The 22,377-nt window shown below is 38.9% G+C and overlaps 1 protein-coding gene across 5 annotated transcripts in view; it reads left to right on the top strand.

Moving 5' to 3' along the window:
* The window catches only part of rptor (regulatory associated protein of MTOR, complex 1), a 245,859-nt gene that overhangs the window by 156,222 nt on the left and 67,260 nt on the right, over positions 1-22,377 (top strand). For all 5 annotated transcript variants that reach the window (XM_055213775.2, XM_055213774.2, XM_055213771.2 and 2 more), the window contains 6 exons: positions 5,788-5,898; positions 15,760-15,865; positions 19,093-19,207; positions 19,582-19,706; positions 19,854-19,955; positions 20,775-20,822. In XM_055213775.2, coding sequence (XP_055069750.1) covers positions 5,788-5,898; positions 15,760-15,865; positions 19,093-19,207; positions 19,582-19,706; positions 19,854-19,955; positions 20,775-20,822 — 607 coding nt within the window. The remainder of the gene's footprint in view (positions 1-5,787; positions 5,899-15,759; positions 15,866-19,092; positions 19,208-19,581; positions 19,707-19,853; positions 19,956-20,774; positions 20,823-22,377) is intronic.

The following is a 22,377-nucleotide window of genomic DNA, read 5'->3' as shown; positions in this document are numbered from 1 at the left end:
TTCGTAGTAAAAACCATGTGTCTTCATTATTAGATGTTCTGCATGAGTAGTGGATAGAAAATTAAACTTTGTTTGCAAGTCAGCTCTTTTCTTACGTAGTTCAGCTGTTGGTGACTCAGAGTATTCTCTGTCTAAAACAATTATGGACTGGGACAGTGTCTGATGTTCCTTTTTACGCTCCTTTTTAACATAGGATGTGTAAGATATATTATCTGGCCCCTCAGGTAAGCTTTTAAAGTCTCCCAGAGTAATGAATAGGACACTGTGTCTGTTTTGTTTAGTTCCAAAAAGTTATCTGTTTCTTGAAATAAAGTCACAGAATTTATTATTAGATAAAAGTAGAGGGTTAAATGTCCAAAGTGGCTGTTCTCTAATATTCAGAGGGAAATACAGGTCTAACAGAACTGGTGCATGATCAGATACGACTATAGCGGAGTATTCAACCTTCTTGACCATCGACATAAGCAAATTATCTATAAAAAAGTAATCTAATCTGGAAAAGGAGTGATGGACATGGGAATAAAAAGAGAATTGTTTACTCAGTGGGTTTAAAAATCTCCAAGGATCTACACAACCATTCTGTTTCATAAATAAAGAAAAGGTCTTTGCCATCTCTGAAGTGTTACTATTGATGTTAGATCTGTCAAGCTGAGGGTCGATAGCACAGTTTAAATCACCTGCAAATAATAAATGTGTTTTAAGCTTGGGAATTAGCGAAAGGAGAGAATTTGCTAAATTAATGTCGTCCCAGTTGGGAGCGTAGACATTAACTAAAATCACTGGGACTTGAAAAAGAAATCCGGTCACAATAATGTAATGACCATTGGGGTGACAGATAGCTTCGGAAGATGAGAATTGGACACTCTTATTAATTAAAATTGCTACACCTCGTGATCTGCTATTAAATTTGGAGTGGAAAATTTGGCTTACCCATACGAATTCTAATATGATCATCCAGTCTTAGATGAGTTTCTTGTAGGAACAGTATATCTGGTTTGTAAGATTTAAGATGGGAAAAAACTTTAGCTCTTTTAACAGGACCATTTAATCCCTTGACATTCCATGTCATTAGCCTCACTGGCTGACCTCGGTCTTCATTACACATGTAAAAGAAATTAAAAATTATACACATGCAAAGGTTACAAATCATGTAGCAACTGTAAAATGTAAATAACAGAAGTAAAATTAAAAGTGCCATAATAACTATATGTAAACATTGCTGCCAACCCCTCCCACTCCCACCCCTTATTCGAACAAAGAGAGAACATTATAAAGCCTAGATCTAAGACCCCAACAGGGACTGATCGCAGAAAGAAAAAAAATACAGAATCTTCAGAAAAACGCGGATTAGCAACGGTAAAAATATATATATACCGTATGTGTAGCTCCCACGTCAACCCAGTCTCACCCCATGGCGTCAATATTTGACGACACTTGACCATGCGTCAATATGTTGACGCGGAGGGTATACCTTTCGCGTCATTTTTTGACGAACTGGGGACTTCAATACTATTAAGTCCGTTGCATTCTCTTTCCTATTTTCTTACCATTTTCTACCATTTTCGCGTCGGTTTAGGGTTAGATTTACATAATGACATCCCTACCCAAACCTTTCCCTAACCCCAATGCCAGGCGACAACTGTTTAATTTCGCGTACCTAGTGGTGTTGAAGTCCCCAGTTCGTCAAAAAATGACGCGAAAGGTATACCCTCAGCGTCAACATATTGACGCATGGTCAAGTGTCGTCAAATATTGACGCCATGGGTGTGAGACCGTGTTACCCACGTAGAACAGATATTGTAACAAAGTCATGTCGTCATTTCACATTTGTAATCAGCTAGTAGCTAAACAGTGTGTGTCATTGTAGCCATAAGTCTTGTGCAGCATCGGGTTTTGCGTGTCGATATAGAGCCAGCACGTTAGCCTTCATCCCAGTGGGAACAATAAAACTCGTTAGCATCCTCTGGCGTGTTAAAGTAGCATACCTTCCCTTCATACAATACCCGAAGTCTTGCAGGGTACAAAAGACCAAATTTGACCACTGTCCCGTAAAGTCTAGATTTCACATCATTAAACGCAGCTCGCTTTCTCCCAAGCTCGGCGCTGAAATCTTCGTGAAAAAACACCTTGTGACCCCGGAAAAGCACCCCCCGCTGCTGCTTACTGAATCTGAGGGATGCGTTGCTTGTCTTGGAAAAAATGAAAAAGGACCAGGAAAACTCTGGGTTTGGGGTTTTTGGCCTGAGAATTGTTGGTGGGGACAGGTACGACTCGGTGGGCTCGGGAGAGGACAAGAGGGCTAGGAAAAAAATCCCTCCCCAGAACATCTGTGGAAAACTCAGTCATAAATTTAACCGGGTCTGAACCTTCCAAACTTCAGGGATACCCACCACTCTCAGGTTTGATCTCCGGGATCGATTTTCAAGATCATCCAGCTTTTCTTTCAGCAATATATTCTCCTTTCATAATGCATCCATCGAATTCTCAACATTTACCATTCTGTCGCTGTAATCGTTCAAGCCTTCTTCCACCTCACAAAAACGTTGATCGTGCGCTTCGTAGTAGGATTTAACTTGCTCCAGGGTCGCAGTCACGGGTGAAAGTGCATCAGTCAGCTCCGTTTTTAGAAGGGAATGGACAATCTGTGTAGTGTCAGAGAGGAGTGCCGTCCGAAGTCTTTCAAGATCAGGAGGTAAGGTTGATATGCTTTCAGCGGGCGTCGCCATGTTCACGGCCTCGCCGTCTTTGTCGCCAATTTTATTCCGAGGTTGCTTTCTGCTCGTCATATTTTTGATAAATCTTGGTTGCTTATGGCGTTAACAGCGAGAAAACCCGTTTCAGCGGGTTTCTTATTTGGTAAAAATAACGACAAAAACCCCAAAAGAGGTCAGGAGCTACACTCACGTGTGCCTACTCACGCCATGCCTAAACCGGAAGTCCTGTAAGTCATTTTTACATGGAAACTACATAGTGTTGCTTTAACAGTTCTAACTTTGATTTTAAAAAAATATTCGTAAATGCTAAAATGTATAGGTTTTATAGATTTACAAGTAATAAATCATTAATAAAAATATTCATTAAAGGTGTTTATTTTAAGTGCACTCAGTAGTGCATACACGGAGAAACACGTTTCAAAAAGCAAGCAAACATAAAATCTTTGTTATTGACAGGGCATATACAAACAAAATGATCTCCACAGCTGTATTTTTTTTCTAATAAAGAATATGTATACATTACAGTCAGAAACCAGTCTTGCTTATTTGGTCTTAAAGAGACAGGTACCTCAGGTAACCTACTTAAGTTTGTGTCATTAATGTTAACCAAACAACCCAAAACAAAGAGAAAATTACTTCTGTAGCTCTAAAAAATAATTATTACATTTAATTTATACAATACAGTGTTATGATTCACTTAATTTGATTTCGGAAAAATAATCTGATCCGTGCCTCAAAAACTGTAATGTGATCTGAACCGTGAGTATTGTGATCAGTCACACCCCTAGTAAAGTTTGTACACAGGCATAATTTTGTACACAACTGTCCACAGTAGGTAGGCTTTCATAAATAGGAAATGGCACATTGTTGTACCTTGTACTTTATTTTTTATGGCCCTACCTCTTTTGCACCTGCACTCACTTTTGAACAAAATAAATGTTTATATGATTGTAAAGTAAAATAAACTTTATAATCTTTAAATATCATTTGTTGCCCTTTTTTAATTTGCCCCTCTGGTTAAACACTGGCCCCTCCTTGGCCCCCCTAGTAAAGTTTGTCTAGAATCGCCACTGCTGATGCATTAGATAAATATACAGTTGAATATTTCTGCTGATATTTACCAAACTGAAATTATTTTGCTTTTATTGTTTATCAATTTTAATCAAATATATTTAAATAATACATATGGTAAATTATGATAAAGCATTTAAAGTATAATTATTACATAATGAGGGACCAGTTCGGGCCCATTAAAACCCATACTGGGCCCGACATAAGCCCCAGTTAGATTCTATATCAAATTTATGTGGGCTAATTAGGGTGGGTGCAACTATGGAAGGAAATCTGTGCCGTTGGATTTTGAATTCTAATTCTCAGCACTGAATTTTTTTACATCGAATATTTAACACTGAATTTTATTTTGCATCTAAATCAGACTTTGAATTTTAAAAGCCATCGAATGTCTAGCACTGCTTTTTAAAAAAAAAAATCAGTCGAATTTATTCAGGGATATATGTTCCAGCTATTCATGTAGAGATTTAATATTTAATAGCAGAATTTAATGGATCGTTTTAATGTTTGAGTTTCCATGGCGACATATCAATGTTGCGCTTCTAATTTAACACATTTTAGGTCAACACGTACAAACCATAATAACATTAACCAAATACATTTGTTCAGTGTTGGTTTTATGCAAAGTAAGTTACTTATACCTAAATGTGCTTCACTTCTTACGCACTAGACTAGAGGGAGACATGAACAGGAAATTTAGGAAATTGTTAGCTCTTTTATTTAAATCATATTAAACTTATCATAGGTAACAACAGTTTATGGTTGATATAGAAATAGGCTATGTGAGTGAACAAAGTAGGCTACAAAACAAAAAGTATACGTTCAGGCAGAGCCAAAAGCCCGTTATTAGGGCAGACTAAAACAGTGGAGTCGGGATGGTCATCTTAATGTTTCACATGAATTTTGTTGTTGATAAAAAGCATGCGGGTGAAAGTCAAGTTCAGGTAATGTTACACCGGCTGAAACATTCATCGGCGGTGCGGAGGCTGCAGATAAACAAAGATAAAACCTTTAAAGCTAAAAATATAAAATGTGTTTCACGGTTGTTGGGGTTGCTAGTTATTCTCTGCTGTTTGCTTCTCAGTAGAACTGTACAATACGGGAGTACGGTTACCGCGACAAGCCTAAATCATATGGTAAAGCCAGTTGTAGCCATTTGTGATTGACAGCTATTCATCAAGCGCGTCTCCCCGCACAGGATCGATCACACATCCAGATACAGAAGCCACTTTGATGTTGATAAATGTAAACGCGCTGTGTCCTGATATACTGATGATACCATCTGCGAGATGTGAAAAATGCGAGATTTCGTATGTTAATGCAAATAAACTCTTCGTATGAACTTCACCGCCTTCCCGTTTCGGCGTCACATGACCAATGGAGCATAAATGATTGGCTGGATGTTGAATGATTTGATACAGGGATCGATTGCTTCTCCTTGCTTCCCCGGATGTTGACTCTGAATATTTTTACACTGAATTTTTTGAGACGTTGAATTATTTTACACTGAATTTTTTGAAACATTGAATTTTTTTATACCGAATCTTTTGAGATATTGAATTTTTTACACTGAATCTTTTGAGACATTGATTTTTTTTACACTGAATTTTTTTAGACAATTTTTTTACACAGAATTTTTTAAAAACATTGAAAAAAATGTCATAGGCAAAAAAGCAGTGCTAGAAATTCGATGGCTTTTCAAATTCAAAGTCTGATTTAGATGCAAAATAAAATTCAGTGTTAAATATTCGATGTGAAAAAATTTAGTGCTGAGAATTAGAATTCAAAATCCAACGGCACAGATTTCCTTCCATATGCAACCCTTGGACAAACCCATCTAGGGCCCATATTTAAAGCCCACATTGGGCCCACATGGACCCCACCTTGCAATGTTGGCTGGGACAGCAACTGAACATTAAAATCTCATTAAAAAATCAAACATGTTTTAAATTTATTTTTAATTAAACTAATTTAAAGTGATTCGATTTGTATTGTGTGTTAGGCTGCTGAGGATGGAGATGAGACAGCCATTCACCGGAACTTCATCAGTGTTAGTCTGCAGACGGGTGTGTGTGACTGGAGTGCAAAATACTTTGCTCAGCCTGTTATGAAGGTAGGAACTACAGTTCAGAATTCTGATCTTTTTAATCTGGGTCTGAGTAACTAACTTATTTTAGTTATTAAAGGTCACATTCTTTCTGATCCCATTTTTTAAACCCTAGTTAGTGTGTAATGTTGCTATAATAGCATAAGTAATACCTGTAAAATAATAAAGAGTGGATAGAAGGTGGGCATCAGTGGAGCATAGGGTATGTGTTGGTTGGTAAGGGGTCAAGAGGTTTAAGAGATAACAATTATGACACCTAGGTTTTTTACTTCAGAGGTTGTGGTGGTGAAGTAGCCAGGGATGTATAACTGAGATTGTTTGAGCTTTTTCAGAACAGATGGTGTGGCAATAAGTATGGCTTCGGTTTTGTCATGATTTAATCTAAGAAAGTTCTGTGTCGTCCAGTTACTTATGGCATTGAGACAGGTGACCAGATTTGAGGGAGGGAGTGTGTGGGATGGCTTAGTATGAATATAGATTTGAGTTTCGTCAGCATAGCAGTGGGAGTTTAGACCATACTGACGTAAAATATTATCAATGGGTAGGATGTAAATGAGGAAGAGCAGGGGACCTAGGACAGAACCCTGAGGAACACCATGTAAGAGGGGTGAACTGGGGGACCTAAAATTGCCTATGGAGACAAACTGTTCCCTAGCTGTGAGATATGACCTAAACCAGGACAGTGGAATCCCAGGGATACCAAAAGTGTTTTCAGCCGGGTGAGCAAGTGTGTTGTGACAGACCGTGTCGAAGGCAGCTGTGAGGTCCAGTAGTAATAAAATTCTGATATGGTCTGTATCAGCCACAATGAATAGGTCATTTATGACCTTGAGCAGGGCCGTCTCTGTGCTGAGCCCTAAAACCAGACTGAAAGACTTCCCATATGCCATAAGCAATCAGGTGCTCTTGAAGTTGTGTGGCTATAGTGCGCTCAAGAAGTTTGGAAATAAATTGCAGATTTAAGATGGGACAATAGTTTTTAAAATCATCAGGATCTGTTCCAGATTTTTTGAGCACAGGAGTGATAGCTGCAGTTTTGAGAGAGTGAGGGACAGAACCAGTGAGAAGGGAAGAGTTTATAATATGAACAATGAGGGGGCACAGCACCGGCAGGCAGGTCTTAACCGGTGGGTAGGCATAGGGTCCAAGAGGCATGTAGAGGACTTAGCCTTAGTGGCAAGGTCATGGACAAAGTGCTCATCCACAGGTGTTAAAGCAAAGAAGGACTGGACCGGTAATGCAGGGTTGGTGGGGGTATCACTGAGGATAGCAGAGTGCAGTTGAAGTTGCCTATAGATGGTGCTAATTTTTGGGGGGAAAAAATTAAGAAATTCAGAGCAAAGATCAGTAGAAGGGGTAAGTGGAAAGGGTTTGTTAGGCTGAAGTAAATTTTTTATATTGGAGAAGTGAGCTCTGGGGTTATTCTGGCCTCTGGCAATGATGGTGGAGTAATGCAAAGATTAAGCCTCACTTAGAGCCTCCTTGTAGGCCAGTACATGGTCTTTATATGCCTGAGCATGGACCGTTAGGACAGTCTTTCTGCTTAGCCGCTCCAGTTGGCGGCCAGCAGCCTTCCTTTTGTGCAGCTGTGGTCTGAACCATGGAGCAGAGCGTAGAAATGAGACTGTGTGTTATCAGTGGGGCAAGATTATTTAGGGTATCATAGAGATAAGAGTTATAGAGTAAGACTAGATCGTCGTGGCACATGTTAAGTGAATTTTCCATGAGTTGAGATTGTAGAGTGTCGGATAGCTTTGCTGTGTTAATGTTCTTTGTGTTCCTGTATGTGATAGAGCGTAAAGCACGGGGACGGCGATGAGGCTAAGGAAAAGCAATATTAAACAGAACTGCTTTGTGGTCAGTGACACAGAGATCCTTAGGACAGATGTCAGATGGAGAGAGATCCCTGTAGTGCTGACAAGGTCAAGAGTGTGGCCTTTTCAGTGGGTGGGAAAGTTGGAAAGTTCACATGCTGAACAAAATCAAACCAGTTTCATATGTTGAGAAAATTATTTGCAAAATTACAGCAGTTTGGCTCTACATGTATATTAAAATCAGAAAAGTAGGTGATGCTTTAGGAGGTCTGTAGATAAGTAAGATGAGAAATGGTAGACTACCAGTAAATTTCAGAGCGAGACATTCAAATGAAGAGAAATCCTGCAGAGGCACATACATTATACCATGGTGCTGGTGTTTTTTCCTTGATTCTCTTTGATCGAATGGGAGCAACACCTTCCAACGTGCTAGAACAAACCTTGTTCAAGGTTTCTATTACAGCATCCAGATCTTCATGGTTGTCTGATACATGTTTTATTTGGAACAGGTCTGGGAGAGTACTAATAAAGCTATCTTTAGTAGTGGAAATTATTGTTCTACCTAATCTGTAGCGTGGTGTGGACAGAGCAATCCTATTTAGGAATACTGTGTATGAGACAAGGCAATGGTCTGAAACCGCATCGCTCTGAGGTGATATTTCTACGTCATTAGACACAGAATAAGTCTGTGTTTTTACGGGTATATGTAGGCCCTGTCACATTTTGTCTAATACTGAGAAAGTTAAAAACATCCATTAAAGCTAGTCCTAACCCGTCTTTTGGATTATCAATGTGGATGTTAAAGTCACCAATGATAAGAGCTTTATCTACAGCAGGGGTCTCCAACACGTCGCTCGCGAGCTACTTAATTGCAGGTAGCTCGCTCGTGGGTTTATTTATTTATTTTCTGTGGTTATGGCACATTTGGATGTCTGGTTAGTGTTACAAGCGCCTGTGGTAAAGACTGGGTACGTGTTTGACGTCGCGTTGAGCTGTGTAGACCGGCATATCATATGGCATCAGTAATTTACCATGTATGATTCAAAACCAAACAGATAAGTCCGGACAATCCGCGCAACGCTGTGAAGCCCGCGCCGCGGCAACCGGGCAATCCGCGCAACGCTGTGAAGCCCGCGCCGTGGCAACCGGACGATCTGCGCACATCTCGAGTCGAGGCACTATGGTTAAAATGGATGTCGTCATTTTCGGATTCATTTTCGATAAAACGAAAATATAGTCGTCACAAGTTCAATATCATCTCATATTTAAACATCAAATGTCAAGAGATACCAGAGAGCCATACGTGACATACATGCACATCCCTATTATGAATCCAAAAGCCATGAAAACTCTATGTTTGGATCATCTTTCTAAATCTGATCTTTAAAGGCACACCATGAAACTTTTTGGCCACTAGGGGGTGCTAGACATGTATTTTTCACTTCTAGCGCCCCTAGAGCCCACAAGCGCCGCAGCACTGTCGCAAAGGAAAGGAACTGGCCAACCTTAAAACTAAACTAAAAACTAAACATTTAAAACGATCAACATTTTGAGACAACAGGGAGAAACGCAGTCATGTTACAACTTTCTGATGAGGAACCAGGATGTTCCGCAATGGCGCTCGTTTTTCCTCTCTTTTGTGTGAAAATTGTCGCTCCAAATCCAAGTAAACCGATGTGGTCCAAGCAGACCTAAAGGCTGCCGCTTTGTAATACGTCACGCGAGTGACAGCGGAACGCAGCAAATGAGGAAGAGAGAAACGCTCGGATCTGATTGGTGAATGAATAGGGTTTGGTTTTACACTGTGTGAGTTTGAGCAAGTTTGACTGCTATTGCATCCTGAATTGTAATGTAAATATCATAGACACAGTAAAAGAAAGGTAAATACGCGAACACCGCATGTGAATACAGGGAACTATATGCAAGATAATCGGCGTCATTTATAAAGAACATCGCATTTATGTATCAAGAGTTTATATAAAAAAATTGCTTTAAAGGGGAATCGAACCCGGGTCGCCCGTGTCATAGGTCCGTGACACTAAAGACTGTGCCACAGAGTCACATAATAGAAGCTGCTCTCTACATTCCTTAAGTAAGCCTCCAGCAAATTTCACGTTAAAAACAAATTGTGTGGAGGAAGTGACGTAAAGCAGTTGAATTTTGTAGTTTTTTTTGTGCTCTGGTTACTACCAGAAACCCTTAGTTTTAAAATACGAGTAAAAGTGATACAGACCCCGTCAGGCTATGGGAGACATGTCATTCAACCTATTTAAAGTCGAGGTACTATCACAAGGGTCTTGAAAATTTATTATGAAGGTTGAAAAATTACATGGTGTCACTTTAATAATTGATTTTTTATTCAAAATGTGGTATTTTTGGACGAATCCTACCCATATAAGAGGTGATAAAAAAGTATAAATAAAGACAACATGAAAGTTTTTTTGTTGTTGTTGTTGTTTAAAAGGATCCGTTCTTTCATTTGATGCATCGTATGTTTAAAGAAAAGCATTTTCTGGAAGGTATTACAATTTTGTGAAAAATAAAAAAAAATGCTGGCACTGGCTGGCAACTTTTTTAAAAAAATGCTGGCGGGAAAAAGTTCAAATCACAGTGGGTTAATTGACAGGTGTCTATGAACTCACTAATTTAGGTATTACATGACACAAGTAGCTCTTGACCACTTTTATTTTTTAGAAAGTAGCTCTCCAATAAGAAAAGGTTGGAGACCCTTGATCTACAGTGACTACCAGCTCAGACAGGAAATTTGCAATTTCTTTAAGAAAGTTGTGTGGTGGCCTCGAGGTCTGTAGATAGTAGCTAGGATGAAAGAAAGCTGTTTGTTGTTGTGATCAGTTAGTTTCTTATTTAGGAACATTATTTCAAATGAATTAAATTTTAGTTCAGATTCATGATTTACATTTTGAATATTTTATTATAGATTGTAGCAACACCACCCCCTCTTCCCTTTAAGTGAGGTTCATGTTTATAATAATAGTCTCTTGTGGTGGATTCATTTAAACGTAATTAAACGTAATTTATTTAAACGATTTTGTAATTGTCCGTTTTAATTTTCTGGGGTCGACCACGGCGCGGGTGCCGCAAACTCTTTATTTTTCAATCACTCCGTAAAGAGACTTAGATTACTCTGCTGATATTGGACATACAGATCCGTAAAGAGACTTAGATTACTCTGCTGATATTGGACATACAGATATGATTTATACATTATTTAAAATATTAAAGTGTCTAGTTTTTTTCTGTCCACTCCCAATAAAATCAGAATGTTGTGCTTTTAACAAAATTAAGAAAATAAACATGATGTGTGTTCTGTTCTCTCTCTCCTTCAGTGAAGTTCTTTCAGAAACGCGTCCGAAAAATTAACTGTAACTTAACGAATACTTTTCATACAGATAAAAGATAAATGTCTACATAATGTGTGAAATGTCTATTTTTAAATGATGTAAGTAAAATTTAAAACAAATATTCTCATTCTGTGCAACACTGATTGACAAATAATTTCACATGCTGTTGTGCAAATGGAATAGACAACAGGTGGAAATTATAGGCAATTAGCAAGACACCCACAATAAAGGAGTGGTTCTGCAGGTGGTGACCACAGACCACTTCTCAGTTCCCATGATTCCTGGCTGATGTTATGGTCACTTTTGAATGCTGGCGGTGTTTTCACTCTAGTGGTAGCATAAGACCGAGTCTACAACCCACACAAGTGGCTCAGGTAGTGCAACTCATCCAGGCTGGCACATCAATGCGAGCTGTGGCAAGAAGGTTTGCTGTGTACTGCCACAAATGTACATGTGTCTGCTCAAACAGTCAGAAACTTATTCCATGAGGGTGGTATGAGGGTCCATGAGGTACGACGTCCATAGGTGGGGGTTGTGCTTACAGCTCAACACCGTGCAGGAAGTTTGGTATTTGCAGAGAACACTTAAATTGGCAAAATCGCCACTGGCGCCTTATGCTCTTCACAGATGAAAGCAGGTTCACACTGAGCACATTTGACAGACATGACAGAGTCTGGAGACCCCGTGGAGAACGTTCTGCTGCCTGCAACATCCTCCAGCATGACTGGTTTGGCGGTGGGTCAGTAATGGTGTGAGGTGGCCTTTCTTTGGGGGGCCTCCATGTGCTCGCCAGAGGTAGCCTGACTGCCATAAGGTACCGAGATGAGATCCTCAGACCCCTTGTGAGACAATATGCTGGTGCGGTTGGCCCTGGGTTCCTCCTAATGCAAGACAATGCTAAATATCATGTGGCTGGAGTGTGTCAGCAGTTCCTGCAAGAGGAAGGCACGATGCTGTGGACTGGGCCGCCCATTCCCCATACCTGAATCCAATTGAACACATCTGGGACATCATGTCTCACTCCATCCACCAATGCTATGTTGCACCACAGACTTCCAGGAGTTGGTAGATGCTTTATTAAAATCCCCATCCAAAACCACGTTTGGAGATAATGAACCAAAAGAAGCTAAACATTTAGAAAATTCCTGTTGGAATAAAGAATTGGCCTTTGGAGGCCTATTTACAATAGCAATGATAGTCGGTACGAATCCATTGATTTGTAGAGCAACAGATTCAAAGGAAGTATAATCAGTTTTAGGAGAAGTTGTTACTTTCCATTTTTCCTTATATAGTACTGCAAGCCTCCCGCCCTGACCAACAGCAACAAAAGATCGACCTGATGGAACATCACAGCGGATGTTGTTCCAATCAAAACCATTAAATTTTACCCAAGCCAACTTTGATGAACAAGCCTGCGCTTAACGCTCACACAGCCATGTTCAGCTCTGGCGATATGGTTGAATATAAGACAACCTGTTTCTCTCTAATAAAAGCAATAAAAGCGGTCAAACATGATTACGCAGACAAAATAAAACAACAATTCAATACCAGCACTCGTGGTATGTGGCAAGGGCTCAACCAAATAACTGATTATAGAGGGCATACGAACATTCCCCACATAGGTATCTCTCTCAGGACGAATTTAACAACTTCTATGCCTGATTCGAGTTACCTATCTGCTGTAAGAGGCTGCAGGCCTTTACTGTTTTCTGTAAGATGTCCCAGCTGTTTCCACCAATCTGACCTTTTTTTGTGTTTATATAATCATTTCGACATTATTGACTAGTGAGGAGATGCTATAAATTAAAAAAAAGTTGAATTAGTTCAACTTTATTTTTATAATTTATAACAATTTGTCCCTAGTCAAGAAAGCTGAAATTATTTGTAATTTCAAATTGATTAAACTCCAAAATTTAAGTGCAACAAGGATTTTTCAGTGTCGTACAACTGTAAACTGAGGTGTCTGTCTTCTATTGTCTTTCTTCTGTGATTGTTTTTTCTGCAAGGTTTGAACATGCAATGATCTGAGTATTGCTCTGTCCTTACTGTGTCAAAATCTCTATGTAGTCCTATATATGCAAATAAACACACTGCTCACCAGAACTCAGCTTTTCGATCGGTTCCTTGTTTATGGAGCAACCTCAGCATACCCCAGTGCAGGTGTGCCGGAGAGCGTTTTTCCAGCGTCGTGCTAAACTGGTCTCCTCGTGTAACTGTTCTATTCCGTGCCGATCCAACAAAGCCGGTACGATTATAGTTTTATCTTCCACTGTGGGCTTATTATAGCATCATTTAGAATGTAATACAAACATGTCAGCCGTTGCCTTGGTACCAGAAAGTTTACAGACGGTATGTGATGTAATTAACTAGTGCGTTATGTAGGATGATCATCTACTTCTTGTTTTTAGGACTACTTTTTACCTAATCTGTGTTTACTTCACTCAAATAACACGCTTTACCAAATACAGAGAAAAGCTTGTAGCCAGGCAACAGACGAGTGACAGATCCTGAGCTGCATTGTCACTACATGCATTCTGTTAGCACGATTCAGCACGGTTAGACAACTGTGTTGAGAATTCCGGGCCAAGAACGGTTTGTAATTGCGCCACGCTGAACCAGGCTTAAGTGGAAACATAACTGTAACTGCTGCTTGCCATTCTTAAAATTAGGGATGCTCCGATCAGGATTTTTGCAGCCGATACCGATTTGTTATCTTTGTTATCGGGCGAAGCCGATTTCTTTTAAGCTGATATGCAAGCTCTTTGATGACTGTAACTGTTAAATTTTTTTTCCTAGGTAAAGTAATGCCACAGATGTTGCCTTTGTTATATTACTTGCTCCAATTTAGGTATATTATTGTTTTAATAGAGAATCAAATAGTTCCTTAGTCAAGAGCAGAGAGTGATTTTATTGAGAGATGAATTAGGTTACTGTAACTTTAAGATGTGAGAGATCTCGCTCTGTTCATGTGCACTGATGACAAGGAGCTGTGCGCGTGGCGGGTATATGCGGACATGAGCAGCTGTAAGGAAAATAAAAGTTTAAACAGTCAAAACTTTAAAACGCATGCAAATAATAAACTTTTGGCATGAGGATGCAATTGTCCGCGATTCATATGTGTTGTATACGCTGATTAATAGGGATGTGAAGACGCGTCGTGCTGTTGACTGGAGCACGTCCTCATAGAAAATACACATCTCTCTGTAAAGGCAGAGAGAGAAATCCAAATTCTGCACATCGCAAATTAGCAACGGGTTGTAAAAATGCTCGCGCTTCGTAAATTTTTTGCTAATTGCAGCCGTATGACGATGAGACGTTATGTTGGAGAGAGAGGTTGGGGGCTAGTGAGTTAGCCGAATGGCTGTTTGCTGTTAAGTAGCAACATGGGCTTTGTTCTTAGTTAAAAGAACAATGGCATATTCTGATAATTGAATTACTTTTTCTTTTCCATTATCTTTATCTTTTTTTTATTTTCAAATGTTAATTTTCTTTTGAGTATGGCCACAGATGTTTAATTGGACTGCAAAATTTTGCAAATAAAACTCACGTGAAGAAGCTATCCTGCTGGCTGCTTGTGCCTTCTTACCATTCCCCCTTTCCCTCATGGTTACATTACCACAAGCCGCAGTCAGGATCCCTATGATGACAAAAGTAAACAGAAAGATTGGTTCATGAGATCTGCAGATTAAGCGAGCAATCGATCAAGTCATTTAATGCCATTATCGGCCGATACGGATCGGCGGCCGATCAATCGGAGCATCCCTACTTAAAGTGGTTCATGAATGGTGGAGAATATTATATTCATTATAGATATTTCATTATATAGACCTTTTCATCAGACGCACATGCGGTGATGTGATTACGCGTCTGGTCGGAACTTTACCTCCAGTTTCTGTTTGTTTAATGGTCTGGCTAGTTGCTGAAACTAAACTCTTAAACAAATACCTTGTCGAAAATAACAAATGATTGGTTTTCCAAAATAAAATTGTTTATTTTGCTTGTTATATAAATAAACTACTTTAAAAGGACTTTGTTGTTATTTATTCTTAGCGGAGTTTACCAGAAGTTGCGTGTGTTCCACAAAAGCCACTTGTTTATGTTGTTACTGCTGAAACATCTATACTTAAAGGCGGGTCTGTGATTTTTGAAAAACACTATGTAAAAGGGAGTCGGGATGACTTCCAAAACACACTTGTAGCCAATCAGCAGTAAGGGGCGTGTCTACTAACCGACATCTTGCCTGGGTTGCGTATGTGTGTTGCGGGTCTAACAAATGAAGGTCAAAATTCTATTGGGGTAGAATCTGTCAACTGTCACCAGATATTTACAACTATTATAAAATTAAACTAAAACACTACACTTGTTCATCTTCTATTCTTCCTGTTTGATATTAGTATTGAACCAGTTCATCTGTGTGATTCCATTTGTTTCTTTTGTATACACTTAAATACAATAAAAAAATGGAAACAAACTTTTAATAAAAGTGATAACAGACTTTTGAAGAAAACTAATCAACCCAGTAAACCTACTGATATTTTCATCCTTAGCTTATCTGACTCAGTAACTGCGTCCATAATTTGATTACATTGTTAGTCTTGGTCATATAAAAATTCTGTACTTCCAAAATTAAGTGCATTTGTCTATTTTTGATATATATGTTTTGGTTTAAGTTTTTTCTTTCTCTCTTTCAGATTCCAGAAGAACATGATTTGGAAAGTCAGTCCCGTAAGGAAAGGGAATGGCGATTTTTACGTAACGCTCGAGTACGGAGGCAAAGCCAGCGTGTCATTCAGAGAGGTGCAGCTGCTGTTTTTTCTACTGCAAAAATTTGTATACTGAATGCTAGTCCAACAACATAAACTATATTAAAATTCACTAACTGTCTCAGAAATGCATAGTTTTATATTTACTTTATTTTGCTATATTGAGCATCGTTAAATAACCTTAATACTATAAAGTATAAAATGTATATTGTTCATTATTGATGTCTTTCAAAGTTTACGTTGTTCTGTTTATATAATACTTTAATAGGAATGCATTTTTACAGGAAGCATAATTTTAAACATTTACAATGCAAATGCTTTACCATTGGGGAAAGCGCTGAATGTGCAAACACACTTGTGAACAGTCAAAAGCAGTATTCAGCCAGTCAGTCGGCATTCTGCCTGAATTTATTACTGGCTAACATTAATAATAAGTACCATGTAGTTGTAACTATTGACATCCCTACTTGGGAACTGAGTTCTCAAAATCAAGCCTGATGACTCATTAGAATCATATGAGGTCAAAGCCATTAACTAGACTAAGATCACAGCTGTGTTCAGTCTAGGGATGCATCGATCCAATTGGATCCATTTTTATTTTGCTGGTTCAGGTATCTGACTAACTGGACAGAGCCCGACAAATCAGATTCTTTGCGTTATCATGGTTGTTACTGACAATTTATAAAAAGACAAACTGTAATAAAAGCCTCGTAAATTTCATGCACTAAATTTCAAGTTTTCTTCAAGGTTATTAAAGTTGTGAAGTGGTACTCACTACTGGATCTTAGGGCGCACTCACATTATCCAAACCAAACCATGCCCCAGCGCGATTGTCACCCCTCCCTTCTCCCCCATGGCGCACGCACTCACACTGTACTTTTTATCGATCCGAGTCCGGGCGCGCTTTCGTCATTAAGATGCGTTTGTTTTGAAAAAAGCAGGAAGTAAAGCTCTCTCTTAACACTGGAACCCACCGTAATGATAAGTCTGTGTTTTTTACTGGGAGTCGTTTGGTGCGCGATTAAAGACAGCCCTCTGACATGTCATCATATAGCTTAGTTGATCTGTCACGTGTGCAGCTCGGACATTCACGTAACCTCGCTGCGCGGATCAAAAGGTTTTGACGGAGGCAGATGAAGGTGAGTGGTCGTGCAACTGACATCTTCACCTTTTGAATCGCGCTCACACCACAGCCTTCCGCGCCTGAGCCCAAGTGAACCGCGCTCCGGCCCACCTCTGCAACCCAGCCGCGGCGCAATTAACCAATCCGCGCCGCGATGGTGTTAACGGTCTATAGCCACACTTCACATTTAAGTTTACGTAATTAAACAGCGCTAACTTACCTTTAAAATAGCTGCAAGCGGCGTGTACGAACATTTAACTTCCTTAAAACAGTGTCCTGTAGATTAGAAAATTCCACCTCAACCTCTAATCTCTGAGTTTGAGCCAGTCGGTGTTTGCATGAAGTCAGATGAAGCAGGCGGTGTTGGTTCGTTCTAAATGTTCTATATATATATATCTATATTTTACACGATCCATAAAATGCCACGAAAAAACATGTTGCTAGTATCAAGTCACAAATATGCTAAAGACGTAAAGGCGCATGAGACGCTGCAATACAACCAATCAGAGAAACTGGTCTATTTTAATTCAAGAAAACATATATCAACTATATTTTCCTCATTTGATTACATTAAAAGTCATGAAACATTCAATGTTTAATTTATTTTAAATTATTCCTGATATATATTAAAATAATAAAAAACTTTGTAGGGGGGCACAACAACCTGTTTGGGGGGGCACGGACCGCGAATGCCCCCCCTTGACGCCGGCCCTGTGTAAACCTGAGATGGAGACCTTTTTAAACCCATATCTACTTGTGATGACAATACAGCACACACAATAAGATTAAACAACAGTTATAAAAGCAAGTACAATACAATAAGTAAAATTAAATTAATTTATAATAAAATTGATGCAAATTATATTACTTAACTAAATATATAATAAATAAATACATTTAATAGAACACAGTATAAGCTGGCTTTTAGTTCATTTTAGTTCGAATTTTTTGCTAAACAATACAAAATGTCTTTGTCACGTTAGCACTAATCACTGTGAATGGGTAAATAGCAACATCTTAGAGCTGCTGTCACTGTCCACTGCTCCTGGTGTGAGTGCACGTGTGTGCGTTCACTTCACCGGGATGAGTTAAATGCAAAGGTCACATTTTGATAGTTTGTTACCATACCTGACAATTACAACACTTTCTATCTGTCTTTATAGACCCTTTTACAGCAAATGTGATCAAATAGCAATTTAGGCAACAGAAGTGGTGGTGTTCCCCAGTGGTTTTAACATGTAAGCAACTCGGAAAGTTTATTAAAACGGTTTCCCAGCATCAAAATGTCTGGTTGTTGGGTTTGGTTGCACTAAGATAATATACTTATATACGTAAATATGTATCTGGTAACTTTATATTTGGGCATCTACTGACGTCTTCTATCCACTCCACTATAGTACACGGATCTGGTAACTGTGTTGAAAAAGTTCATAAGTCAAGTTTTTAAAATAACTTTCTCTGTCTGTGTTGCTTCACTGCTGATTCTTGCCATACTTTCGTTGCCAAAATGTGCGCATACATTGCCACGTCATCATTGTATACAAACAGTAAAAGGGTATATATTCTGTCTCTTTTTATTCCTCACTTTGTTATATATGTATATATATATACATATACATCTAAAAAATGTGTACTGTATCTCGAAAGACATGAAGTAATTTCACAGAAACTACATGGTATTAGAGTTGTAGAATACAGTATTGCCTGTTCCTACTTAATTTCTCAGCTGTCTTGATATACCCATAAATTATCCTCTTCCAGTGATGCTCAGTGTTGTTTCTTTGTAATTACCTTGAAATAAATTAAGTAGTTTTAAGAATCTACACAGTATTAGGGTTGTAAAATGCAAAATCACTTATTTCCACTCTTATTACCATCTGCTATGTGAAGTAGGCTACCATATGCTGAAATTGTTAAGTTTATGCAGCTGACCTACATATAAGAATGACCCATACTATATAATTTAGAAATTTCTAATAGTTGTTATTTCTTCCCCCAACCCAATTATAATGGTTGCTGTGCCCCAGTCTGTGGTAAAGTTCATTATATTGCGTTAGTAATTTAACTTTTCACAATTTTAGCAATTTCAACCTAATCAACTGATGCATATTCTTGTTCATTCTACTCATGGTTTTAAGGAGTGACAAGGTTAGATGATCAGATCTTCATCAACAGAAACCCAGGAGTGCCATCAGTGGTGAAGTTTCATCCATTTAACTCCTGCATTGCTGTAGCTGACAAAGACTCAATCTGGTGAGAACCTGCCCAACCATTAGCGGTTGTAACTGCTTCGAGCTAAAATCATAACTGTTTGGACTTGGAGACTTTAAGACCGTAATCATTGTTGGACTATTGCAAGAACAAAAATGTCCTGCACACTAGCCATGCTTGCAAAAGTACCAAAAAAGTTTTAATACGTGTTTTTAAGACTGTGTGAGGGGCCAATCAGACCAAGCGCATTTAAACGTTTGAAAATTCAAGGCGGGCCGCACTGCCTTTTAACTTCTATTGTTATATTAGTACATATAAATTTAGTATTAAGAAAAATTTTAATCAATTTGACAGTAATAGCTGTTTGTTTGATATGATGATTTCTTTGATGGTAAAAATTATGATTCCTCTGACAGTTTTTGGGACTGGGAGAAAGGAGAAAGACTGGATTATTTTTACAATGGAAACCCTCGGTACACGCGCATCACAGCTATGGAGTACCTGAATGGGCACGACTGCTCTCTCCTCCTCACTGCAACTGGTCAGTTCACCTGTCAATCATGCAAGCCTTGATTTGACCTCATCTAAGTCACTTTCTCTGCTGACTTCCTCCACTGTGTGACAAGGTCAAATCAATGTGTGTGTGTGTGTATGTGTGTGTTTTTACATACAAGTCTTTTTTTTGCAGATGATGGGGCATTGAGAATTTGGAAAAACTTTGCTGACCAGAGAAATCCTGAGATGGTTACAGCATGGCAGGGGCTATCCGACATGCTGCCCAGCACACGAGGTTTCTCTTTTAGACACATACTGTGCACCTATCACTTTTGTTCTCTCATCAGAATATCTTACGTCTCTCTGTTCTTTACTTGGCCAGTGACTGGACAAGCGTTCAGAATTTCCAGTCTTCTTGCATAATGCGATACCTAAAAAAACCCATATGTGATCTGGTATGAAAGCAAAAAATTAGTTTCTGATAAAGTAGTAGCTGTAGTTTATTTTATGGTTATCAAATGGCAGTTGTGTTTATTTCGCAGTCGTTATTTCGCAATTGTACAATTGTTGTGCCCCAGATCTGCTTTAAAGGTAAATTAAGATAAGATGTGTGTTTCTCAAATAATTTTGTGAGATTATGATGCTGGAAGATGTCACGCCCTGTTTTTATGACATTTTTAAATTTTCTCTGACAGTATGAATGTGCCTTATATGTGACTATTTATTACTGCATTTGTATTTTAGGAAAGTGTTATATTGCAAGGGGATAATATTTCATTGGTTTTAAAGGGATAGTTCACCCAAAAATGAAAATTGTGCTCTCACTCAAACCTGTGTACCTTTCTTTTTTCTGATGAACGCTAAGAAAGATATTTTGAGGAATGTTTGTAACCAAACTGACCATGAGCCCCATTCACTTCCATGGTAGGGAAAAAAATACTATGGAAGTGATTGGGGCTCATGAACGGTTTTGTTACAAACATTCCTCAAAATATCTTAACTTTGATTTTTGGGTGACCTTTGCCTTTATGTCTTTTATAGCGTATCCATATAGATGTGATTGTAAATACACTGTCACCCCATTGTCCTTCTGTTGTCCTTTTTTCTTTCCCAGGTTTGGCCCGACGTGTCTCAATCTATCTTGACAGAAGTAAGCAGGGAGGTGAGTAATTTCCATCTTCTCTCTTCCACCTTCCACTTCGATTTATGTGTTTGTGTGTTTTCACGGTGGCTATGTTTACATGCACAATATTTTGTCAATCTGACTATATGTAATACAATTGAAGGTTAAGACGATAGAGTTTACATCAGACATGGGGACTTGTGACTTGGTGACTTGGACTCGAGTTGACTTGAGTCACTATTTTTGTGACTTGTGACTTGACTTGAAAAAGAACAAAATACTTGAGACTTGACTCGGACTTGGAAGTTAAAGACTCGGGACTTGACTTGACTCTACTTGAGACACGATGACTTGAATGACTTGAGTGTTAATCACATCATGTTTTCAGTTTGAATACAAAATACAGTTGAAAGAAAAAGTATGTGAACCCTTTGGGCTTACTTGGATTTCTTCATAAATTGGTCATAAAATGTGTTCTGATCTTCATCTAAGTCACAACAATAGAGAAACACAGTCTGCTTAAACTAATACCGCACAAGCATTATACGTTTTCATGTTTTTATTGAACACAACATGTAAACATTCATAGTGCTGGGTGGAAAAAGTATGTGAACCTTTGGGTTTAATAACTGATTGACCCTCCTCTGGCAGCAATAACCTCAACCAAACGTGTCCTATAGTTGCAGTTCAGACCTGCACAACGGTCAGGAGTAATTTTGGACCATTCTTCTTTACAAAAGTGTTTCAGTTCAGCAATATTCTTGGGATGTCTGGTGTGAATCGCTCTCTTGAGGTCATGCCACAGCATCTCAATCGGGTTGAGGTCAGGACTCTGACTGGGCCACTCCAGAAGGTGTATTTTCTTCGGTTAAAGCCGTTCTCTTGTTGATTTACTTCTATGCTTTGGGTCGTTGTCCTGTTGCATCGTCCATCCTCTGTTAAGCTTCAGTTGGCGGACAGATGGTCTTAAGTTTTCCTGCAAAATGTCTTGATAAACTTTGGAATTCATTTTTCCATCGATGACAGTAATCCGTCCAAGGCCTGAGCAGCAAAGCAGCCCCAAAACATGATGGCCCCTCCACAATATTTCACAGTTGGGATGCGGTTTTGATGTTGGTGTGCTGTGCCTTTTGTTCTCCACACATAGCGTTGTGTGTTCTTTCCAAACAACTCAATTTTGGTTTTATCTGTCCACAGAATGTTTTGCCAGTAGTGCTGTGGAACATCCAGGTGCTCTTTTGCAAACTTCAAACGTGCTGCAATGTTTTTTTTGGACAGCAATGGCTTCCTCCGTGGTGTCCTCCCATGAAGTCCATTCTTGTTTAATGTTTTCCTTATTGTAGATTTGTCAACAAAAATGTTAGCATGTGCCAGAGATTTCTGTAAGTCTTTAGCTGACACTCTAGGATTCTTCTTCACCTCATTGAGCATTCTACGCTGTGTTCTTACAGGACGACTACGCTTAGGGAGTGTAGCAACAGTGTTGAACTTTCTCCATATGTAGACAATCTGTCTTACCGTGGACACATGGACATCAAGACTTTAAGATATACTTTTGTAGCCCTTTCCAGCTTTATGTAAGTCAACAATTCTT

This window comes from Misgurnus anguillicaudatus, chromosome 8 (assembly GCF_027580225.2).
Source record: "Misgurnus anguillicaudatus chromosome 8, ASM2758022v2, whole genome shotgun sequence".
Lineage (NCBI taxonomy): Eukaryota > Metazoa > Chordata > Actinopteri > Cypriniformes > Cobitidae > Misgurnus > Misgurnus anguillicaudatus.
Note: the sequence above shows the minus strand (reverse complement) of the source record. Positions and strands in the feature narration are given on the sequence as shown.